The 25,100-nt window shown below is 39.1% G+C and overlaps 3 protein-coding genes across 3 annotated transcripts in view; all 3 read right to left on the reverse strand.

Moving 5' to 3' along the window:
• VEGFD (vascular endothelial growth factor D) overlaps window positions 1–7,208 on the reverse strand; it is a 32,678-nt gene extending 25,470 nt beyond the window's left edge. The window contains exon 1 of the mRNA XM_065741396.1: window positions 6,604–7,208. Coding sequence (XP_065597468.1) covers window positions 6,604–6,693 — 90 coding nt within the window. The 5' untranslated portion in view covers window positions 6,694–7,208. The remainder of the gene's footprint in view (window positions 1–6,603) is intronic.
• The window catches only part of CLTRN (collectrin, amino acid transport regulator), a 422,295-nt gene that overhangs the window by 283,493 nt on the left and 113,702 nt on the right, over window positions 1–25,100 (reverse strand). The gene's annotated exons all lie outside the window — the stretch shown is intronic.
• ACE2 (angiotensin converting enzyme 2) overlaps window positions 1–25,100 on the reverse strand; it is a 361,754-nt gene that overhangs the window by 252,412 nt on the left and 84,242 nt on the right. The window lies entirely within an intron of this gene.

The following is a 25,100-nucleotide window of genomic DNA, read 5'->3' on the forward strand; positions in this document are numbered from 1 at the left end:
AATAACAAGAACAATCACTGCTATTTAAACCCGTGTGGTGCCCACACTGGATTGCTATATCTCATGTGTTCAAATAGTTACCCAATATACTGTAATACTGTACTCAATTGTTCTGCACTTCATTGGTACAGAAGCCCACATACACTTCTTTCACAATGAAAAGTACAAATTCTGTTTGGTCTTTCTGTGAGCAAATGGAGTCTCTGCAGCTGTTGTACAAACACAAAAAGTTTTGTTTCCGTTCCCCTCAAGTCTCAACGAGAATTATGAAGATTTGCAAAATGTACTGGGGGAATAAGGAGCAGGTGGAGAGTTACACAAGAGACTGGCAAATAGTGGGAGGGATAAGGGTTTCCTCCTTGCAGCAAAATATGTTGAATCATTTTTCCCCACAGGCAATGTAGTAAGTTTGGGATTACATCTCAAAGTGAAACCCAGGAAGCAGTAGTGTCCAGTTTTGTAATTGGACTTTCCCTGTGAGAAAGGTCTAAAGGAAACACAGATACCAATCACCTAATTGTAATTATAAAAACTACTGTACAAGATTTTTAATGAATAGAAATAAATGAGTTATCACCTATAACAACAGTATCTCTTTTTCCCAAGCAGACACACAGAGACAAGACATCAGCAAACCTTAGTCAAATCTGGAGTGGGAACTGCAGTGACTGGAACAGAACTTGCAGTCACCACAATTCTCACAAGCCAGAGTCTGCACCATTTTTTCAGGCAGACTGTTCCTCTCCTAGCTCTGTTTGCCTACTGTGGGAGCTGCATCAAAACCACCACATCAGTAGTTAGAAACAAACAAACCCCTCTGGGGCAGAAAGCGCAAGCAGGCTGCAGCAACCCACCCTCAGACAAGCAACACTTGCAGAGCCTGAGCTTATTGCTTGTTTTGGTTGCTTTGTGATCATGAATTAACAGAAAGTTGCTCCACTGCCCTCTGTCTCTACAAAGCTCCAGAAGTGATTCATGACTGATTTCAAATTTTAATTAGCGCTTTTTCAACGGCTGAATAATGGAATGAATTTCTCATTCTCATCTGATCAATCTTAACATCATGATGTGCTTTTCAGCACTCTGCTACATACTCAGGCATTACAATCGCAGCTGAGGTGGACCAGACTGGAAGACCAGTTGAGAGAGATATCTTGCTATTCCTCTTGGGTGTGAACTGCTTTTGGTAAAGCAGCAGTGTGTCAGTAGTTTCCAAACTGATAAGAGCCAAGGACAGATGCTGTGTGGCATGGCAACAATGCAAAATTGTTCCCTTATTCCACACTGTAGCATCGAAAAATTAGAGTAAAATGGCTTTCTTCACAACCTCCATGATAGCTTCCCACTCCTGAAGGAAAAGCACAGCCAAAAATTTCTGCAGGACTGCTGCAAGTACATTTCTACACGTTTTTGGTTCATTGGACATCCTATCGGAGATTGTAATCATGGAGAATCAAGAGCAGCAGTGACAAAACTGAGATAATAAAACAGTTCTGAAAACCACAGTTTCATAATCTTTACTCCAAAGTGTCTAGTAACTTTGAAAGGAAGCTGGACATAAGGAAAAAAAAGTCTAATTTGAAGAAAGAAATTGTTTCCAACAGCCTTCTGTGTTTTTTTCCCTAGCTATTGAGCAGTTGGCTGTATTTTCAGGAGCTGCCTTTCAGGAAGAGAACCTATGAGACAGAAAATCTGTTAGATTATCTCTTTTCTAAAAAATCAGCAACATTTGCAAGCAGTTAGCAGAGTGCTATGGAGATCTGACTGTCTGAAAAACAGCATCATTGATACTTGGAGAGATGGGAGCTTACTTCCAGTTCTGCTAAGACTTGCTCAGGGTTCTTTGTAGAGTTCTATTAGTTGGAGACTACAGCTGGCTCCAGGAAGAGAGAAATGCAAAGAGCTTTGTAACTTTCTTGCTCATGGTGTGATGGCTCACCAGCATCTCCATGCCTACCCAAGAGCAAGGCACTTGTCATTTAGGTGCTGAGAATCATGGGTAAAGGCTCTTTCACTCCCACCTTCAGCAGAGCAGGTCAGTGGACAGCTGTGTTTGGCAGCTGGCTTCTAATTCTGTCCTGCTGACAATGTCAATATGAGATTGTTGAATTTAAGATCTGCTGGAATGAAAATGTCCACTTAAGCTTGTATCAATATGTTTTGAGAGAATGGCAAGGAGCTGTGTCAGGGGAGGGGCAGCTGGGGGTTAGGGACAGTGCTGCACCACAGGGCGGTGGGCATGGCACAGGATGCACAGGGCAGGGGGCACTGCCCTGAGTGCCAGAGTTCAAGGAGTGTTTGGACAGTAGTCTCAGACGTAGGGCTGGATTTGGGGTGGTGCTGTGTGGAGCCACAGATTGGACTTGATGATGATCTCTGTGGGTCCCTTCCAATTTGGGATGTTCTATGATTCCAGAAATATTTGGTGTAGAGGTTAAAAAAAGAGTTAAGCTGGGGAAAAATATGCATGTAGCAGAGAATTGCCATGTTCACCTCCAGGTCTCAGCTCACCTGATCCACTGTCTTCTGATACTTTTCAGGCCTACTAACAGTGAGATTCTCAGTTAAAAAAAAATAAAAAAAATAAGAAAAAGAAAGTTTGTATAAGTGAGAAGACCTGCAAAAGAAAATGAAAGCTCCGAGTATGTTATAACTTGGTCTTGTCTTCCCCTCAATACATAGAAAAAGGGGAAGAACAGGGCAAGGAGCCTTGAGTTTCAGACTCAGAGATCAGGACCTGGAACCTCATTAGAGAGGCAGTTTGTGTGGCAAGACAGAAGTAGCTCTGACAGACAGTTGGCTTTTACTGGCAAAAGTCACCTCAGCTTTGATGAATAGAGGACATACCTCTGTATCTAATTAAAAATTCCAGAAAAAGTAGCTTATGTCTGTCATTGATCTAGGAGAGGAAAAACGGTGAGGGTGAAGGGGGAGACAGGAAAGAGACAGTGAAGTTTGCGGTTCTCCAGCTGAGGTATTCGAAAATGTAAGAGGCTGTCAGGACAACACTTTGACAAGGAATTTTTTAAGCATTTCCTTATGAAAAACATAAATGCTCAGTCTTCAAAAAAAACCATGTGGAAATCTAATTGTTCACTGAGGATTTAGTATGTCAGACTGGCACCCTGAATCCAATAACCAGAGTGTGAAATAGAAGGATTACTGCCAACCTTGACATGAGTTCAGTTGAGGAGGCGTGTCGGATACCTGCCCCAGACTGAGGTTGCCTACCACTTCCCATGTTAAGATTGTTTCCAGTTGTTTATAACATTGCCAGATGTTCAGTGTTCAGGCTGAAACTTTTCATGCCAGATGTCTGCTTCTAAATGATTTTAATAACTTCTGATTTAGTGGAACATGTCCCTGCCCATGGCAGGGGGGTTGGAACTAGCTGTTCCTTATGGTCCTTTCCAACCCAAACCATTCTCTGATTCTGTGATTATAGGATGTGTTGTCTCAGTCAAAATAGTTCAACCACAGTTGAGGATGAATCTCCTTCATTATCCATGCAAAAACCTTTTCCGTCTATCTTGTCTTTGTAAATGTCTAGCATTACCTTGTGGCCAACCACAAATGTGAAGTTTTGACACCTGAGGAACATTTATTGGCATGATATGCCTCCTGATATCTCTGTAAAAATCCACACAAATGTAACAGCAGCAGCTCACAGATGCTCAGCAGTGACTTAATGGGACTTAGCAGTAAAAGTCTCTGCAGATGTGGCTTGTGCTGACCACACTGCAGCCTGGAGCTGAGCAGAAGTACATGCTTTATCTCCTTCAGGATCTTTCAGGGGTCAGTCAACATGGAAAAGGAGGGTGTCAGTTCTGACTGTGGAAGGGAAAGAAGACAAATATTGGCAGAGGTATGCAAAACCTAGCCAAGGAACCTGAGTGTGTTTGGGAAGACCCAAACTGGAAACTGGGGTAAGAAGAAACATCAGCTTGTGAATGGTGAGCAGGTAAAGGCAAAGCTAGAGCTTGGGATGGAGGAGGGGAATGTGTTCATACATAGCTGGAAAACAGGGAAATTGAGGCCATCATCTTAGGGTCAGAGATAGGAGCAGGTTATCCCAGACCAGGATAGGTTCATAGGTTCATAAGGTTGGAAAGGACCTACAAGATCATCTAGTCCAACCATCCTCCTATCACTATCCCTACCCAACTACTAAATCAAATCCCTTAGCACCTCATCTAAACGCTTCTTGAACAGCGCTAGGGATGGTGCCTCAACCACCTCCCTAGGCAGGCCATTCCAGTGCCTGACCACTCTTTCAGAAAAGAAATGTTTCCTCAGGTCTAATCTAAATCTTCCCTGGCGCAACTTGTGGCCATTCCCTCTCGTCCTGTCATTACTTATCAGGGAGAAGAGGACCACCCCCTCCTCACCACAACCCCCCTTCAGGAAGTGGTAGAGTGCAATAAGGTCTCCTCTGAGCCTCCTCTTCTCCAGACTAAACAATCCCAGCTCCCTCAGCTGCTCCTCATAAGACATATAGGATAGGTGAGTGGGAGGAGCGTGGCACATGGAGAGTGCAAAAAGGATCATGGTGGGGGAACCTATCCAAAGCCTGAGAGGCATAAGAGCACAGGCTGGGGAGCCAGTGGTGCTAGGACAGGGATAGGACAGAAATGGGGACAGGAGGACCTGGGACTGGCAGGCAGGGAATTACTGGGCTGGGTATGCAGATGGGGAGCAAAAAATAATCCAGTACGCATATGTCATGGTTTTATGAGAAGGGTGGTGCTAGGAAAAGTCAAGCACAACAGAGATGCTTGAGCAACTTATAAGGTTTTTAACTTTCATAGTATTGTTAAGGATCATTGTGGAGAGGGTAAATATGCTACTTAAATACTTAGTCCCTGAAACTCTTCACATGATACCACACTGACACCAGCTGATGGTTAAGATCATGAACAGGTTTAAAGCTTGAAGTAACCTGGGCTGAGCTTACTTCAGTTGCTGTAACAATGGGTAAAGGGAGGAAGCTGCCTGTCTGCAGCCCTTAACTGTGTCCCATTAACTGTGTTACCTACAGCCTGACGTGGTTCATATCCCAGCAGAATTGCTGTTGATCTGAAAGAACTTTTAGAAAATGTTATAGGTGACTATAATGCACTATTTATTGCTCTACAAGTAAAATCTGAGGTGCAGTTTTTAAGAATATGTATAATCCTGTGTACCATTGAACACTGTAACGTGAAGGATTGCCTGTGGGGTATGTCCACGTATGCATGCACACGAAAGTCCACAACAATAAATGCCAAAGCAACCCAGAAATCTGATACACTATGTCAAGCATTAGAACAAAAATAATCAATTGTTTAGCCCAAAATCTTTGTCTATACAGAAAGAGCAAGAACAAGCAGCGTAAAAAAATAAACAGTCTTTTCCTTTTGGTAAACATCAACCAACATATGTGAAACACAGCCCTTTAAGGCGTGATCTATACCATATCTTCTGATAGTCTTGTAAACTTAACAGTGACTTGTCAGGCAGTGCAATGTATAGAAAAATGAAGGTAATGTGTAGCAGAATGATTACAATGTTCTTACTGCCTCCAAAGACCTGATTGTTAAGGTTGTAAATTAAAAGCTTGTGAATAGTGAGCAGGCAAAGGGGTGAGCCATTAATCTTCCTGAAAGGACATCACTCACTGCTGCTAACTTCTTGTGCTGGCAACAGAAATCTGCAATTAAGCACATAACTGAGCCTTTCTTTTCAAAACCACAGGTCAACATGCAGTGCAGTTCACAGGCTGGTGTGTGGTCATCCCTTGCAAGCGGGAGGTTTTTTGAAGTGAAAACAGAAGTATTAGCTTGTTTTGCTTTGTCAGTGAGAAACAAATAATTTGTTCTGGACCACACACTGAATTAATCATTTTTGGACACACTACACATGCGGAATCCTGTTCCAGTTTTTGTTCTTGTTTTTCTACATGATTGTCCTGGCTGTTTTCACATTGTCTGAGAAAATCAGATCTGAAAAATCTTGCTATCAAGGTGAGACTTCAGCTTAAATTTTCCTGCATGTATTACATTCAGTAGAAAGATCACTTCCCAGTCAGTATGTCCTGTTGTTACTGGTTGTGGCTTATTGTAAAGTCTTGGACAACGTCACCTACTGAAACAAAAGAAGAATTTTTCTGGCAAACAAGTGAGCAACTGGTGAACAAGTGTTTGTAGAGGAAGATTTGCAACACCATGATACTTATTCCTGAAATTATAAATAGCTGAAATAAAAATAAGTGCATTTGGAAAGTTTTCTAAGTACTCTGACTTGTGTTTTGTTTTGTATTTTGCTTTTATCTTGCATGACTGATACAAGGAGTTCAATTAAAGAACAAAATGTTTAACAAACAAGTAAAAATAACTAATAAAAGGAGATAAAACACTAAATAGAGAATATGTATTTAACTTCTTTATAGATTCTCTTTCCTCTGTAGCTATTAAACATCAGTGCAACAATCACCAAAACCAAAATAAAATAAACACAAACTATCCCCTCACCAAAACAGCTAGAAACCCACCACCCTGCACATGAGGTTTATATAATTATGGCAATGTGGATTCTTAACATTATCAATAAATGAACATCACTTACCTTCACAGATCTATTCTCATAGTCAGATCCTTGCAGCAAATGCAGAAAAGAAATCATGAAAATATTCACAGTAACCCACGTTTTGTTCATTCTGATGTTTAAATCCGCAGGTCACTACACAGTTGTTGTCATACAGCTGGAGGCGTCTCTTTTGAAATGCATTTCTCTATCACCACGACAGACAAGAAGAGCTTCCAGATTTCTGTTATAAATTCACAAAATGATTCCAGCGTGCAAGAGTAAAAATCTGGCTCTTCACTCTTCTAAGCAATTATTTCGAACAATTCACCTAGAGACTAATTTCTTAGAGTAGATTTTAGATACATTTGAATGAAAATCATGATAAGGCTTTAAACAGATTTGTATCTGTATGCATGCAGCTACACTCTTATAAGTGATCAGGTATGGATTCCAGTTAATGAAGTTACTATATCTTCCATCAGGGCACAAAGAGGTATTCAAAATCCATCTGTGGTCCAGAAGATTTAAGCGATCTGCTCTGTTCTGTGCTCCGTGTTACAGCAGCTTCTTCAGATGGTAGCGTAATGACCAATGTTTTGAGCTAGAGAGCTGTAATCCAACTCTGTATAAAAACTTCTTTTCACAACCTTTGTGGAAGCTTGCAGAAGCATGTGTCTTAAATCTGATACAGAGTTTGGCAGCAACGCAGTCAAATTTTGGCTTTAATCCCATTTTGCCCCAACCAATAGCATAGCAGTTTTTAAACTAACTGATGCAATCTAGACTCCCATTATTTTAAAGAAGATTACCTGAAACATGAAACTTCAGCACACGTTCTTACACAGCACACATTTTTTAAGTTACTTCTTTTAGAAAAGAGGGGGAGAGAACAGAAAAGAAAAAGGATGACTATTTTCTTTTATGCGTTCTTATGTGGAGCAGGGTTTTCTGGATAGATTTTAAAAAGGAAAATTAAAAATGATCTTTAGCAACAAACAGTATTTTAATTTTTTAATGAAAGTTCATGAAGTTACAGATATAAAAGGGATACATCTATTTTTCTTTGCAGCTAAATGAAATGTTATTTATGTCCCAAGATATAATAAAGGTCTGCATGCATTTGGACTGTATATTTTCACTGCTTAACACCAAAGTGGAGACCTAATATTTTAATTTATAACATAGACAAAGGCCCTGATAATTATGCATGTTAAATCCATATTGCTATACTCCTGTGTAATATTTTATATCCACAACAATTTTCTCCACTCTCACATGACTTAAGGTTTGTGGAATCAGATCCTACAGTTGTTACCATAAAACAATATGTTAACTAAGATTTCAGAGCACTCATTTCCTACCTCTGACTTCCAAGCAGTAGCTCTCTTATACACGTTTAAGTCCCGACTGTGTAACAGCTATCTTGCATAATTTCTTCCTAAGTATTCTTTACAAATGTAGAGTGGAGAGAAGATTATTTGAATCCATTTCTTCCAGCTGTTACCAGTTAACTGAGCTATTACATCTTAAAAACATGGATGTAACTGCATTATTTTTAGCCTTGCCTTTTGCTATTTGTTTTTTGAAAGCAATCTATTCCCTCTGTTTTCTAGCTGGTGGCTTCCCCCATCCACTCTGCAGTGGTTCATGTAAGGACAGCAGGAGTTCCCACTGCTAAGCTGGGTGAGCCCACTTGCCCTGAATACCTGCTTCTCCCCTCCTGCCTTGCCCACAGCCACATTGCTGTCCACGTTCACACTCCTTCACTGGCCCCACACCAACGAGGACATTCTATGTAAATGCTCATTGAAATACATCAACTATTTAACTTATCATTTTAAATGAACGTGTTATCTCTTGCTTATTCATGGTCACTTTGAGCTCTTTCCGTTTCTGCTTCCCTTCTGACATTGGTAGCTGTCTGCTTGCAGGAACTGAAACCCTGTGGAACTCAAGCAATGCTTCTTAGCCTCAAGTGTACTGCTTCAGCAGAAGGAACCAAGTGAAATAATAGCCACTATATCCTCAGAACCGCATGATAATAGCTCTCTATTGACCCACAATTAACCAGAAGAGATACCTGGCCATCAGTATCTCTCATTTATGGGGACCATTAATTGCACACAGACTCAGATTCCCAAGACAGGCAGGAAGCAGTCCCCCATGCCCTGAAGCCTGGTCACTAAGCGTTACTTACACAGCCCATCTCCAGCATGGTTCAGGAATGAACCTCTTGGTTTCTTTGGGCGGGTCCATGCAAAATCCCACCATTGAGAGGGAAAAGGTTTTCTGGTGGTGACCTCTGCAAATCAATGAGCAGGGCACACGTCTAAGAACTGGAGCATAGTTCAGCAATCTGCTCTAAATCAGGTTGAAAAAATATGCAAGCCCAAGGACTCACACCCTTAGCCTCATGGTGAGAGCTGCAGTGGTCTTTCCACCCCTGTGGGACCCACAGAGCTACCTCAGGGACTCCTAGCAATCTAGCACGAGAAAATCAACACTGTTTGTTTTGGAAACGCTGGAGGGAAACACCTCAATAATGTTTTGTTTGTGTTTTAGTTCATCACTGCTGTTTACCAAATTAAACTCTGAATTTCAAATACGTTTGGAAAGACTAAACTTATATCTTTCTGGAAGCAAAATGTTTATTAGAAAAGGCTGTCCAGCTCTGGCTCCTGTGGGCTTTTTGGCATGAATGCTGAACTGAACCTCTGGCAATGAATCAAACCCATTTACAAGAGCAAGTTAGATGCTGAAGGCAGAAGATAAAAAATATTAATCTCCCTCTTAGGACTCAGATGCAAAGACTAGAACAGGAGGGGGAAAATAAAACTTCTCTTAACTGCAGTGAACTTCAAATCTAGCTCAAAGCTGTTAGCAAAAGCATTGACAAAACCAGAGAAATCAAGTGATAAGACAACAAAACTAATTCTGATGATGGCCTTTTGGGAACAGCCTCCTTTCCCATTTCTTTCACTATTTCTCATGTCTCCTTACAATTCAGGATATGAACAGGGGCTCCAACTCCCTCCAGAACCATCTCAAGCCCACACAGCTTTTTAACAGTTTTTCCGGCCTACCACTGCACTGATAATGATTTAAATAGTTCTAGAGTGGAGGTAAAAACTCAGAATTATTTTGAGATTATGCTTATAGATTGCCTGCAACAACAGTGAACAAATTTGCTGAGCAATCAAACATCTTCAAGGGCTATACCCATGTTTTCTTTTAATATCCAAACACAATACTGACAGCACTCCATTTTCTTTTACCTCCATTTTCTCTGTTCTGTGCAGGCTCTGATTGTTTGCTTGTTTGTTTTTAATTTTTAACTTCTAATTTATTTATTTATTTTAAATCTAGCACTGTATGAAGAAACACTGCGATAAAATTCACCAGTATTAGAATGATTCCACTTTGGTATCTGAATGTGCACTTCCATTGACACCAGCAATGCTAAATTTTCTTAAACAAAATAAAACTTCCAAGTTTATCACTTGTGGATAAGTGATATTGTGACTTGTTGGTCAGAAGGTCTTAGCAGGAAGAACTTCAAAAATCGGCTTAGTCTTTTCCAAATACTAATCAGCATGGAAGACTCAAATGGACAAGCAATACAAGTAAAAACAAGTTTAAACATCTATCTGCAAACATTATGGGTAATTTTTAAAACATTATCGTAAGTTTATGAGTCTTTAGTCTAAAGCAACAGCCTCACATACACTGCATAGAAATCCTGATTCATATAAACCATTTGTGTAATGAAAGATTACAGACAAGTAAACCTGAAATTTGTAGATATGCCAAAGAACAGATTAATCATATTTTATTTATACTTTCCTCAGTTTTGTAAGATAGAATTCATAGGTCAAGTACATCTTATTTGCTAGGACTGCTTACCAATTTGTATTGCAGTTTCTATTTTAGGGGCTCACGATAAGTAAAGAGAAAAGAGATTGATACTGACGAATGGAACACACAAAAAACAGCACTGTATTTGACTTATACATTTCTTGCATACATACACACCCAAGGAATGGAAGAAATTCTTGACAACACTGGACAACCCATGTTCTTCAACTGAAATTCTTTCATCTGATAAAATAAATTCCTCTGATTATCTGAAAATAACACATACCCACAGATAGGTCCAGACCTGTGTCTCTATTTGCAAAGCAACAGTAATACAGAAACACCCGAGAAACGTCTTTGCAGGAAGAAATGTAGCAAAACATAGAAGGAAAACACTTCAGATCTTTTAATACAAGTGTAAGCCATAAATCAATAGACTACTCAAATGACAGAGTGTGAGCATATGTTCTAAACAAACTCCATTCAATTGACCAGTCTCAGACTGAAATGTTAACATTCAATATCAGTAAAGAAAATGATGTGCCTTTACTTCAGCGCGTTATTCCGTCAGATACTTTGCATTTGAGAACTCTGCACAATTTCAGGCCTCAGCATAGAGCAGTGTTCAGGGAACTAATGTAAATCCCGGTGAAGGTTGTCAAGTGTTTGTAAGATGATTCTATGTGTAGATCTGTGCAGTATCTCTAAATAATCTGCACGCAGAGAATTTTTTGTTTCCTTGGAAATAGAAAAAGAAAAATTGGATCAATCATATGAAATATTACCAACAAGAATTTTATCAGATTTAATATGACACTCGAGAGAAAGCCATATTAGGTCGCTCAGTCAATAACATTACTTATTAAGTAGTTATAAAAAATATTTTTGAATAAATAAAAGTTTATTGTAACAGCTACTGAGACCACAGATTTCTGCCAAATAGCAGAATGTTTAGAAGACCACACTAGCTGACAAGCTGGATTGACAAAACTAATGAAAAAAAAACCACTCAAAATCTGGTGGCCAGGTTTGTGGCAAGGTGCTGCAAAAGCTGTGCTGGTGTGGAGGTGGGGAAGTGCCCACCAGCCTGCCCCAGGACCATCCCTGCACACCAGGAGCCTACTGCTGCATCTTGTGAGGCTGAAAACCCACCTGAAAAGCAGGCCAGATGCCTGGGTGTTGGGCCTCCACTGTGCTCCAGGATGAGGTGGCTGAACTGATGTCAGTAACCAATCTAGCTACATTAAAAGTCGTTGGGGAATGCCTGTCCAAGCCACAAACACACCCACTGCTGAAGGGCAGAGGCTCTCAGCTTTAACAAAAGTGAGCTACAATATCCACAGGTTCGCCTCCCCACCATGCTGTGTTAAAGCCTAGTTTGGAGAAGGAATGCTGCTGCTAAATGCAAGCAGCACCAGAAAAGCTGTCAACAACAGGCAGATAAAAACCACAGACATGTTGGGTTGAGTGATGGGCACACCTTTGCATTTCTCTGTCTTTGAGAGGCTCTGTCTCAATCTCACAAAGGGCACAGCTGCCCCATTACCCTTGTCTAGTTCGTGTTTGTTACTCTCTGTGCCTGAAAAGATGGAAAACCGATGTGAGGAAGGCTGCTGAGAAAAGTGAAAGCTTCAGCTAGCTCAAGTATGAAGAAACTGGTATTTCTTCGGTTTTAGTGCTTCCTTGGTGTCTTTGTGTAACTCTCGCTTCTGAGGAATCTAGAGTACATTGACCCTAACCCAGAAAGCAGGACAGAACTTATCTCTGTATTCCTGCAACTGACATACAATGGAAGCTCTATATATTGGCTTGTCTTCACATCCACCTGTATTTACACAGATTTTTATGAGGGTACCACTGAAACAACAATCAAACTTTAATTGCAAAGGCGTGTAATGGCATTCAAAACCCTTCACCTGTGACTTTTATAAGTTGTTTTGTTGGTATTTTTTTTTTTTACAGAGAAGTGAGGCAAATTAAACTGGAAGATAAAAGTGTTTTTAACATTAAGGATGAGTAAGAAAAGGGGGAGGGAGAAGGGCAGGGAGAGGTAATAAGAGAGAGAGAGAGAGAGCTCTGACTATGGAGCAGATGCCATGTACCACACCTGTTAAAATAAGGGCTATGCCTCCAAATTGCCTGTCAAATGTTCACTGACTGCTGTTTGAGTACATCAGAGGATCCCGAACTGCTCAAGTAAGGTAGGTGACTGTCTGAAAAAGCTCACAAGGCAGTGAAGGAGGTAGATACCAACAGGATAAATTCAAAGTCAATAGTTCAATCTGTAATCTGATGTAACAGGCAAGGGAGGTGTAACTGCAAAGCACAGTGAGCATTTAGACCACTTAATACTGGCTGGGTAGAGAGCACTCCCTCTCCCCGCGCAGATATGTTCACAAATAAAAGCAACTAATAGATGAGAGAGTACATGCAGAGAAGTAGAAGCACAGAAGTTCAGAGGGGGGAAAATGTGGTACAAACTGAAATCAGTTTGTGGGAGGTATGACAAAAAGAGAATGGCAATAGAACTGTTTATACATTTATTTTCAACAAGTGTTTTCCCATCTTACTCTGTAACAATTCTGAAGCAATATCCTTGGAATAATATATGCACTTATAACAGATGGTCTGAGAAAAAGTACAGGGATCATCATAATTGACTTTGCAGTGAACACCCTGAGAACATGCACATAGGGGTTTATTATGACAGCAGAACCCTGCAAGTTAATCTCAGGATTCATATCAATTTGAGGACATTTTGCAATCACAACTTGGTAATCTGAAAATTAAACCCATCTGGTGCAACTTTAAGTTTGGAGATGGCATGTTTATTATTTATTTTGCTTTCACTCTCTTAATATTCATAAACATTCAGCCAATGAAAGGATAAATCAGCTAACTGATGTCAGCTGGGGAGAATTATTATTTTCTCTCTCAAGGATGTTTAGAGAAGTAAATATGCACTGTAAAGTGTATATATGACGAAGTTCGTCTCTGAATCTTATAGGATGATTTTTAGAGCCTTAATACATTAAAGCATTTCTGTCCTTTTCCATAAAAAAACATGCTTCCTGTCTTTAAATGCAGAGGAAAATATGCTCCATAAAGCATGCCATTTTATCTTGGGCTACTTATGTAAAAGAAATGATCAGCCTGGGTGAAACTGTTCATGCTGATGTAAATGCAATGATCCCCTTTCCATTGCTGACTTCAAAATTAATGCAGAGGTTGAGGAATTTACATATATCATGAAAATTAAGAAAACATTGAGCAATGAGTAATAGTAAGAAGAATAAATTCATAAATGTATTTACTAAAGGCTGCAGAAAAGTGTAAGAAGGGTGATGAACCACAGTTATGGTTTATGACAACAATATCAACAATTCCTCTCTTAGTTGTATCAAGAACCATTCTTCAGACTGCAATTTTTAGGGCAGAGGTACCTAGTTCTCAAACTAGACAGTCACCATCCATCAACACACCACATGATGAAGTTCTGTTTTTTCTTCAACATTTTCAGGACCTTTGAATAAAACAGTCAAATATGAAAACAAATTATAAGAACTTGACTTGTAAATTCTGAAAGTATTTTTTTCAAACACTTCTGAAAATGATTTTGCTCAGAAATACACATAATTCATAAGCAATTTTAAGTACTAATAGGATCTTATTCTCAAATATATTCAAATCAACTGTTTCTCAAAGTCAACCCGAAATGTTTCAATAATGAAAAAATAGCCATTTTTCCTCTGTTTTCAAGCCACTTCTGTGCAGCCAGCCTTTCCTCCAAGAGTGAAAAAGAGTGTTAAAGAATCTTTTCTTTCGCAAGAATTTTTGTTGTTGAAGGGACTATGGTTAGAAATGCCTGAAATACTCTGATACAAATACAAAGGCATGGTCCAAAGGAGAAAAGAAGAGGCTGTAAGAATTGGACAGTCCTGTTCAGGTACGACCTTACATTCTCTAGACATGTTGTCAGCACAGAACGATCTCACAGTGTCCTCACTGTTACTCTGGATTCATTTAAAACAAATTGAATACCCATTTTCAAAGCGACGTACATGATTTTATGTGTAAATCTGCAGTTTAGATACATTAGAAGTGCTCACTTAATGAAGAACATCCTGGACAATTTATTTTCTCAGATAACTGCAAAGAATTCTGGTTTAAACATCACTAGAACCAGTTTGCAAAAAAAAAAAAAAAAAAAAAAGGCCTATGCCTTATGCCTTTCCTTTCCTCATTCTTCTATGAGATACATGAAAACACCAATATGGTGTCGTGAAAGATCATTACAAATTACATATAAATCTGTTTCCTACAGCCTGTTGCTGATGTGTTCATCTCTGGCTTCATGGTTTAATGGCAGAGCTTTGAGTACATCCTGAGACATTTAAGATTTTTATATTACTGCAAAAAACCCCACATAGCTATACAAGGCTAGATTATACATGTAAAATACACTGCTATTTATACATAAAATGTTTATAGAAGAGTTGCAGAGACAATTGTATAGGTGTTCACAGGCTATTTTTCTGATATTTTACAAATGTGATAACTGTAAATCAAAGAGGTTTTGAAAGACAAAATACATTTTACATGTTTTTCACTTATAAATGCAGCCAAATCAGATAAGAAATATTTTCCATTGCTAACCTGTGCCAAGTATGCTAACTAACAGTACAGTTCATAGAGGCCTTAACTGAAAATAGCTGTTCTAAATATGTGATTAGATTACAGTGTTAAAACATCTGCAAAAGCAGGGTGAAATCTACCTGGAAAGGCTGCCTTTCATTTGAAATCATCGTGTTTTCTTACAGTATCACATTTACTGGTTACTGCTTCCACTTCCCATTGGGTCTGCTTCCTTTCTTCCAGCACTGAGGATTAAGTAGTAATTCCCAGCATTTTGAAGCATATAGACCAGACCAATTTAATTGCAGCATACATATTAAAACTCTGACTACTGCTTCTTGGTTGGAAATACTGAGTGGACTTACAGATTGCCCAACATCTCTTAGCAAGAATGAAGTACACAAACAGGGAAAACCTACATCCCTGTGTTTGAATCATCCTGGTCATTCATTTGCTGAACAGACAAGTAGAAAGCACTGCTTCTCCTCATGCACACGAGTAAGAAATGTAATCACAGATATCCTTGCTGTGAACCACACTGCCTCACTGCACTCCGGTAGGTATATCTGCAGAGGGAAACTGCAGCACCAAGAGGAGCACAGGATAACTCCCATTCTCATCTCTAAAACAAAGAGTCAGAAACGAGACAGGAATTCTCCATGCCAACTCAGTTGCTACCCTCTGTGGCACTCGAGAAAGCTTACAGCACTGCAATCAGCATCTGCAATACTTTCCACCGCAGGCTGAGGAAACCACACCGTTAGTTGCAATTCACAGCTAAAATCACCACCTGCAAGCAACTGATTGTTGTCAAATAGCTACTCAGTGGGATGCTCTCACACACCACTGAGGCCATTTGGCTGGGAAGCTGCTTACTGAGACCTTCTGACTTTTCTCCTCTAGGTTTCTCTCCTGGGGTGGTCCTGCAATGGTGTGTGGGCAGGGGCACTGCCGAGATGAAAGAGGGCAGCGTGGTGGGTCCAAAATCGGCTCCAGCAGGTGGTAAAACAGATCTGATCGATGACATGGATCATTTAAATAATCTCTTGATGCAACCTTTTTTTTTGTACATGTTTTTGTTTAGAACTCAGCAGTATCAACAGTGCTCAGAGGCTGAGGAGGAAATGAAAGCAGTGAGCTGTCAATCCACCAACACATTGTTCTGTTCAACCACAGGCTGTTTTTATTAAAAGCAGCATCTTACATATTTGCAAATCTTGTCATCTTGTCTTTTTTCAGAACATCATGTTTGAAAAACTGAACAGAAACTTTGGGGAGAGCATCACACTGAGAGTTACCAACATACACGCTGCCATGGTGTGAGCACTGGTATAGTGAGATGTAAGAATCAAGGTTACTGTATAGAGTTTTGAAATATTATAGGATGGTTATCACTAGAGTGAGCTGATTTGTTTCACAGACTTAGACAATGAGCTGCCCAAGTATGGGTGGCCTCTGGTTACTATCTGCAAGCCCTTGTGTGCAGCTGCCATGCAAGTGATGAAGAGTAATAGATTTGCAAAGGTGACTTTTTTCTCATTCCTAACATCATAGACAAATACATGGTATAACAGACTGAAAAAATTCTGAATGCTGCCTTATAACACACTTGCACTGAGCAGGATAATTTTTCTACTGACCAGTTTTCCCAGGAGAGCACAAGGTTGCTAAAGGAACATTTGTGTGACAGCCGCAGCTCTATTCACTATTTCTTCTCACTTTTGTGCATAATAGTGTTTGTGTACCTGTGAAATCCAGCTTATCCTCTGAAACTATTTTCACTGAGCCCAATCACATTGTATTCACAGGAATTATTGGTACCTATGATTGGATTCATTTAATCTAACTTTGGGCTTTTCTAAAAAAGTACACAGGTTTTTATCCAGTCACTCTGAACTCCCTTTCCAGTCAATGGAGAGGAACAGAAGGCTTCAGGATGCTATTTACCTGACCAGCAGGGGGGTTGGAACTAGATGATCTTTGAGGTCCCGTCCAATTCAAGCCATTCTGTGATCCTATGGCTGTGCCCTAAACAACTAATTTCCCTTCACTGACTCTAACTTTTGTGGGACCATCTGAAATGCTGCCTCTACTTCTGCAAGTATCTCCTTCAGATATTTAGCCCTGGAGTAGCATCAGAGTATTTTCCAGGTACGTCTTTCTTCTTTTCTGTTCTGTCTGAAAAATGTCTGTTCCCTAGAAACATTTTAAATTATTATAACCCAACAGATCACTTGTCACTTCTGAAAGAATCCATAAAATATCCCATCTGGACTTGTTCCTTCATCTGAATTGAAATATTTCAACCCTATGCTCTTCTTTCCCCAAGGCAAAATGAAGTCTTCCAAAATTTTCTGTAGGTCTCTTATGATTTTAGACATGTTGTCTGTTTCTTAAGTAACTTTCAATAATTCTCTAACTCAGTTCTGATATCAGTTTTTTTGTTTGTTGGTGTATTGTTTGTTTGTTATTTAAATAACAGAATCACATGTAAATATCCTCAGAATAGAAATGCTTAAATCAATGCTAACAGTTTCTTCTCATAGTAGATATTTGACAGTTTCCTTTCCCGACTGTAAAATATAATTGCCACAGTTCTATGCACTTTATTGCTTTTCACACAGTGATTCTATTGTATTAGTGCTAGAGCTTGCTTGGTTTTCTCTGTTAGGATCACATTTTTCCCACCTATAATGATACCTTCATTTGTGAAATGCATTAAATAACATAAGACAGGTCTCTTGTTGTCAAAGTTTGAATACATGTAACTCAATGCACCCTTGTTTTCCAAGATTTCCCACCCAGCTCTGCCTCTTCTGAGAACTATCACGAAGCACTGACCTCTAGCAAAGGTTTTCCCTGTAGATCAGTTTACTTCCTATTTGATTCAGTCTCTTTTCTTTTGGCAAAAAACACTGCTTTCATCCTTAGAAGCTTCCCTCCATCATTAATTCTGCTTGGTCCCCAGTCACATCTTATCCATGCAGGCTGTGATGGGAATTATTTTAAAGTGAGAAAACAGCTTTTGTTCTATATTGAAGTACACTGCTGTACTGATGGGAGAAGCAATTACATATAATAGAAGCTGTGGTTTGCTATTTGAAGTGTAGTCTCAATGGAGATAATATACTGACTCTCACATGCAGATCTGTTACATGACAAAACTCTACAACTGGTGCATGCCTTCTAATGTTAGAAAGCTTTAGAGGTTTTTCTTTTCAATTAATCAAATTCTTGTGTGGTATGTTTCCTGCACATTGAACTATGCTTTACACTTCAGTGCAGCCAAGTTAATATTGCTATCAAAAGTCTAACTTTTCACCAAAGGGATTTTTGGTACGTCAAATTTTCAATCAGTGCTACAGTGAGAAACATTCATGTGTTTATCCTAAGCATATATTCACTAGATAATAACAAGCTAACCAACACCGCATTTCCTTTTTGCAGGGCACTTCTGTATCAGAAGAAAATTTGCATTAAATCAGCTCATAGGAATCCCACCAAATTACAATGACCATGTTTATCACATTCCATCCATGTTTTGCATTGATTTCCTAGTGATCATATCTGAAAATGGACAATGGAGGTACCTCAGTAATTTTCTTCCATCTTCTCTCCAGCTCCAATACATTAAAACCTAGGAAAAAAAATACGTTTGGAGCCACCGTGACCCTTTCAGAATAATTGATTCCCACCAACCAAGTCATGGTCTAATTCCTAAGTATTGCTGCAGACCCTAAACCCCTCACACAGGACACCTCCTTTATGAACATCTGTCTATACCAATTCTAACCAACTTCTGTTCTTATGCATTGATTTTGGATGCTAGTCAGTCTCCTCGAGCCAAACTACAGACTGTTGGCTTTGGCTCAGTACCACTGGCTGATACAGCTCTCCAGCATGTCCTAGAAGTGTTAAGACAGTTCAGATCTCCAAAGATGGTATTATCACAGAGAAGAGTACAACATCCTCCCAGAGCATTTACTCTTAAAAAGCTACTTCAGGTTAAAGAAACTTCTTACATCTTCCCTGTCAGATGAGCAGCCATGTTGATTATGAGAATGGAAAGGACTTGATGTATTTATGTGGAGTTGGTTAATGGCATTGCATTTTCCCCTCTTTGAGCAATCAAAATAAATCAGCCTTCTTCAGTTTTGCTTATATCACTGTTTTTGTTGTTCACAATTTTATATCATCATCATTTAAATGAGCACTGGGATATTTTGGCTATAAAATGTAGGAAAGCCTGATTTTTTTTAATTACGGGAGCACTTTCAGCACTTTTAGGTTTAGAATATATATATTTTTAAAACTCCTCAAATGCTGGAAGTAGATTTGGCAGGACGCTGTTCACTGAAGAGTGGCTGTGGCAAATAAAATGAAAAATGCTTCTCCCCATCAGTATACTACGTCCATGAGCAATGCAGCAAAGACACTGAAAGTACTGCATCCATGAAAAACTTAGAAGAAATTGAAAGAACAATTACTGTGCTGTGAAGTCACAATATGAAAAACCACTGAGATTCAGTTTCTTTACAAAATATTTTGCAAACAAAATAAAAATAGTTTTAGTTGGTATGTGCAAAAGAATCTCAGAAAGAAACAATCAGCTAAAATCTGACTATCTTTTTAGGTGTCCCTAAGGATATCTCATTGCACTATTTTTTTTTTTTTTAAGTGTCTGTCTTAATACAAATAAGGTAATGGGCAGAGGAAGAAGCAACTCAAGGCATTTAATCAAATGAGGTCTATCTACTTGGTATGAAGTTCAAAGTGGTAATGACATCGAATTTGCCTCAAAAGCAACAGGTCGAAATTAACATACTTTATAACAACGACCCTACCTCCACTTATTGTATTTGTACCTTCACAGACAGCTGGGTTAGAAACTACACTTCTGTGTACTAACAAGCAAGGAAACTCCATTATGTAAGAAGACAAGTAAGTATATTTGTGATATAAGGGATCTGCTAAGGGATTCACTTCCTAACTCACGCATAACCAGGAGGTCATTCAAGAACAGCGAAGTTACTCTGACTCTTTGCTATATTCAGAATAGTTGATTACTAGGTTACTGTTGCTTCATATGCCACCACCACCTCCAGTCTATTCTGCTAGCTAAGATCTGGTACACAGATTACAGCAACTGAATACAGACCTGACCACTCGCCTACAGGTCTATTCATACACACCTGTCTGATGCATATAAAACATAATTTGAGGTGATTCACTTCCCACCTTTATTTTTGTTCTTATATGTAATTTGTGACCTATGCCCATAAACGCAAAAGGGTTCGCTAGTGGTATTACACAGCTGTAATTTTGATATCATCTTTTTCCTCACCTATGTAAATGAAGCTAACAATTGTATCTTGTACTGGAAATAAGTCTGATTTCTTATGCAAATTGAAAACCACTCCAGTGGATAACAGTGAATTCCCTTTTATGCAACTAGCAGGGAAAAACATGTTTCAAATGTGAAAGAATTATGTAGTGCTGAGATTCTGCTAATGCTGAGGGCAGCCTTTTACTGACATGACTATGCATAGTGTGTGGAGACTTGCTCCCAGGAGAGGAGCTATCAGATGCATGAGGGCTGCAGGATGTGGCCCCAGCTTCTTTCCAAACCACGTGGGATGTACTGCTTCCAAACCCACAGCCTTGTTTCAGCTACTTCATACTGTGCAAAAACATCTGTTTTCGGCGACAGCACAGGCCCTGACCAGATGCTTAACTTAGAGTGCCTATTTTAAATGAATCATCCATAAAATTAAATCAACTAGTTCCCTGAAAAGTTATATCTAGTGGGTCTGTGACACACTCTTTATTTCTTGTCTCCATTCACTCTTGTATGAATTCTCTAATGTTGATGAAATGCAAATGCTATCTGCATATATAATTACTTCAGACATACACTGCAAACCTACAGTGTTTCTGTTTTGAAGTCTGCCTGTATTAGGTTTATACATGAATATCTCTGATTTCCTCTAGCATCTGTAATTAATCTGCCAATTGCAGTCTGGAAATTAACAAATCTACAAAAGCTAAATAAAGAAGGAACAATGCATCAACGCATCTGAAATATAAGAATAATGGTATTGTTTGAGCTGTCTGTTTTTAATTCCTTCTCTCAAATACTGACTCAATCATCTGCCTTCAAATTGATGCAGCAGATATGTAAGGTATGCAGATATACCACTCCACTTCTGAGCTTATAAAGAAAAGCTTCACTTTTCCTTCTGTTTTTTGTCTTCCACTAAGTGGATGGGTTGGGCTGGTGGTTGAATTAGATGATCATAGTGGTCTTTTCCAACCTTAAGGATTCTATGATTCTATGTCACCAAGGAAGAAGCAGGAAAGAAAAATATTGCTTATATACATGGAAGCTATTTTTAACATGGTATACTGAACTGGTAAGACATGAAAATAATTTTTTAAATGTCACTCATCAGAACTTGAAGAAATAATGAGTTATATACTAGTCAGGTTCTACAAATATATTTCCTCAATGACAATCTGAGTCAATTTTTGTATTAAGTGTGTTTTGAAGAGCTTTATAGATATACATTGTTCTGTTACAGAATTAAATAACAAATACATTAGTGATAAAAAGTGGAGATTAGAGGCACAGAGTTCTATTTACATCAGAGATTAAACACATGGAGAGGTACAGGCTAGCTACTCTGCTGCATGCAATATCTACAGAGAAATGTCTTTTTTTGTAGAGAAAAGGGGCAGTTTGGGAGAACGTAGAAGAGCTTGAAGTCACTCTCTCTTAATTGTAATGTACCTACTAAAATACACATAGCAATGAACGTTGTTGTGATACAAACTGACTAGCTTGTAAAAAGATGTGTAGGACCACTGTTGAAAGCCACTTCATTTTCCTTTGCTCCTCAGAAGTAATATCCTACAGAAACAGAAGAGCAGTTGAAGATTTCCACATTAGTAGCATTATGTCTGTGTTAATAGTAACTACAATGGCAGCTGCATAAACAGAATGTGGGAATGGAGAAAAAGAAAAGTTCATAGTAAAACAGGAAGCCAAGGCATCAAACAGAAAAAAACAGATGGGAATTCTGGCTGAGGTAGAGAAGTTTGAGGTTTATATTTAAAACATATCCTCACTCTGCATGTTTTAAAGGTGTCCTTTTCCTTCAGATGGGTACTCGAAGCAGAAGTATGTAACACACCTACAAGGGAGGAAGCTCGTGGACAGCGGTTGTCTCTCCTTTCTGCTTAACAGCTGCATAGTATCATTTTTCTCTGTGCTCTCAAAGTATTTATGTACCTTTGAACTCTTCAAAAGTAAACAGGGAATTTGAAACAGGACAGAAACTACTAGCATCTGTGGAGACACGATTTGTTGCTATCACATTGTGAAGAAAATTAAGGAATACTTTGAAGAATTATAATTTTAGGCCCTGTTTCAAATCACAGGATATACACTTGAGTTCACAAATTACAAGCAAATTACAGGAGTCACCACCCTTGGCCTGATACTCATTGGCAAGTGACTGTATTCAACAAGTTACCTCACACAGTTTTATACAAAGAAAATTATTTGCAGAAAGCAATAGTATTTATGAAACCTCTTCCATGCCAGTGATGTGATAAGAACTTGAATAAATAAAACCAATGAAAGAATCCACTAAGAATAGAAAAGCTGTAAAATAGTTTTTCCACTGGGTGTTTACTTGGCTTACTCTTATTTGGAAGTATATCTAGTTAAGAGGCAATTCCAGATGTACAAAAGAAAAGATTTTCATTTCCTCCCCACCCTTCCACCCCCCGCCAAATAAAAAGACATTGTAAGTAAAAAACATTGTAAGTACATTTAAGTTAGATGCCTTTGTTTTCCAAAATATACATCTGTCTTCAGGAAAAAAAAGACAGTGAAGGTTCTTCAGAACTTCTTGATGTAATGTATAACAGCCCTGAGGTGCTCTTAAATTCATCTCTCTACCATGAAATACAAGAAGCCCAGCTTAGTCCTGTGAGGGACTCTCACAGTATTAAGCCATTCAGCTGTAATGAACAGAGTTAAGAGGTCAGCAGAAACTGGCCAAGGCTTAAATGCTGGCGGAAATTTTCCACCACCTCTGTGGATTTCTGCTACTGGATTTGATCAACCTGCAATTTTGGTAGAGTATTCTTTTTTTCAAAGTCAACAATTTAGGGATTATTCCTGGTAAATTTGCTGCTGAGCTCATGTGCTTTTTTGCACGTCAACTGATTTAACAGACAAAGCAAAAGCAAAAACAAAGCTTTGTGTTTAACTGACCTTAATAGAGAATCACATTTCTTCTTCAAGAATCCTGAATTGCTCTAAAAGCTATTCAAAGCTAATGCAACATTTGAAGTGAATTCACTACTGTTAAGTCTTTAACAAGTAGTTATTATTTCATCCCCATGCTATCCAACAATGTATTTTCCTCACTGGATTCCTCGTAGGTCACAGGAGGCTTCACCACACTTGTGCAGTGTTCGTATACAGGCCACAAATGCCTTGACAATAGTGAAGGAGCACTGCTTCTTCTTCCTGTGCTAACACAGCCTACTCAAATGTTTCACGTGATCATAGATGTGATCTTTCCTGATCTCTGCAGAATGATTTCAGCTACTTAAGTTGACCATCCTTAACCAGAAAGCATGGAGCTCCATGGGTAATCGGCTACACTGATTATTTGCTAAAGAATTTAAACAGTGACCCTGTTCTGTCTGAACAGTACATCATGGACCCTCTAGACAAACAATGACAAGTTCCAGAACTAAGTTATGCACTTTAACATGTTGCAGTTACTTATACTTGTCATTTTAATAAAATATGTTATCCAAATACTGCAGAAATAATTTTACAGAAATTACAAAACCAAAACACCAAAGCACTGCGTATAGATAACTTATTGTAGACCTTTGTAGCAGCGAAGTCTTTATTCATAAACATTTATTAAAAATAAGAATTTCGAGTCCAGATATTTTGAGTACCCTGACGATGGAGACTCCATTGCCTCTCTGGACTACTTGCTTCAGTTCATACAATGATCATTACACCAAGGCATCATAATCACAGAATCATTAAGGTTGGAAAAGATCTCTAAGATCATCAAATCCAGCCCATCCCTGCCATGCCCAGTGACCATGTCTCTCAGTGCCACATCTCCATGTTGCTTGAACACCTTCAGCGGTGATAACTGCACCACCTCCCTTGTCAGCCTGTTCCAATGCCTCACTACTCTTTCTGAGAAGAATTTTTCCCTAATATCCATGCCTGATGGAAGTCCTTACTCCAGCAGCATCTTACTTTGCTTTGCCCAAGCTGCATGCCTTCTCTAGCTTGCAGCTGAGGCCTGGAAGCTTGCTTATGTCTTACCTCACCCAAGCAAGAGACCACCACAAGAGTTAACCTACTCCTACCAGGCAGCTTTTGCTCCCTAGGTTCAGTTTATCATGGGCAGTTATTGAGGATGGCACTGTCGCACCACACAAATGCAGTGCCCAACTCCAAAGACACAACACTCAGCACATGCCTTGGAAACCCAAACCCTGTTCTCTCCAATTGCACTTGTGTCACCTTGCTTGTTCTGGCATTAGCAGGAAGGGGAAAAAAATAAGGAGCCACCTGCTTTGCATCCCCCCTGCTATTTTGGATGTGGCTGCATGACTATCACCCTGGAAAACACGGGAAAGGGGAGTGCACAACCATGCCACTCACAGAACCCTGGAGACCTGAAGATATTTAGACAAAGGGTATTTATGGAGAATTTGCTTACTGAATCTAAGCAAGCATCTGTCCTTGTTAAAGTCAGTATAGAGTAGCTCCTAAGCTTGGAAAGACAGGCATCTGAGATTACAAAAAAATACCAAGTTTGGGAAAATGTCAGAAGTTGTCTGACATTTCATTATATTTCCCTTAGAAAGAACTGTTAGATTCTGTGACCTTATTAACCTATTTTCCATTACATGTGACAATCATTAAAATTAGTGTACAATTATAATCCATACTTAGAAAATGCCTATTTGGGTTATTTAATGCACGTATAGCC

This window comes from Cyrtonyx montezumae, unplaced genomic scaffold (genome assembly GCF_038088225.1).
Source record: "Cyrtonyx montezumae isolate F1298 unplaced genomic scaffold, pur_monq_1.0 scaffold_3, whole genome shotgun sequence".
Taxonomy (NCBI): Eukaryota; Metazoa; Chordata; class Aves; order Galliformes; family Odontophoridae; genus Cyrtonyx; species Cyrtonyx montezumae.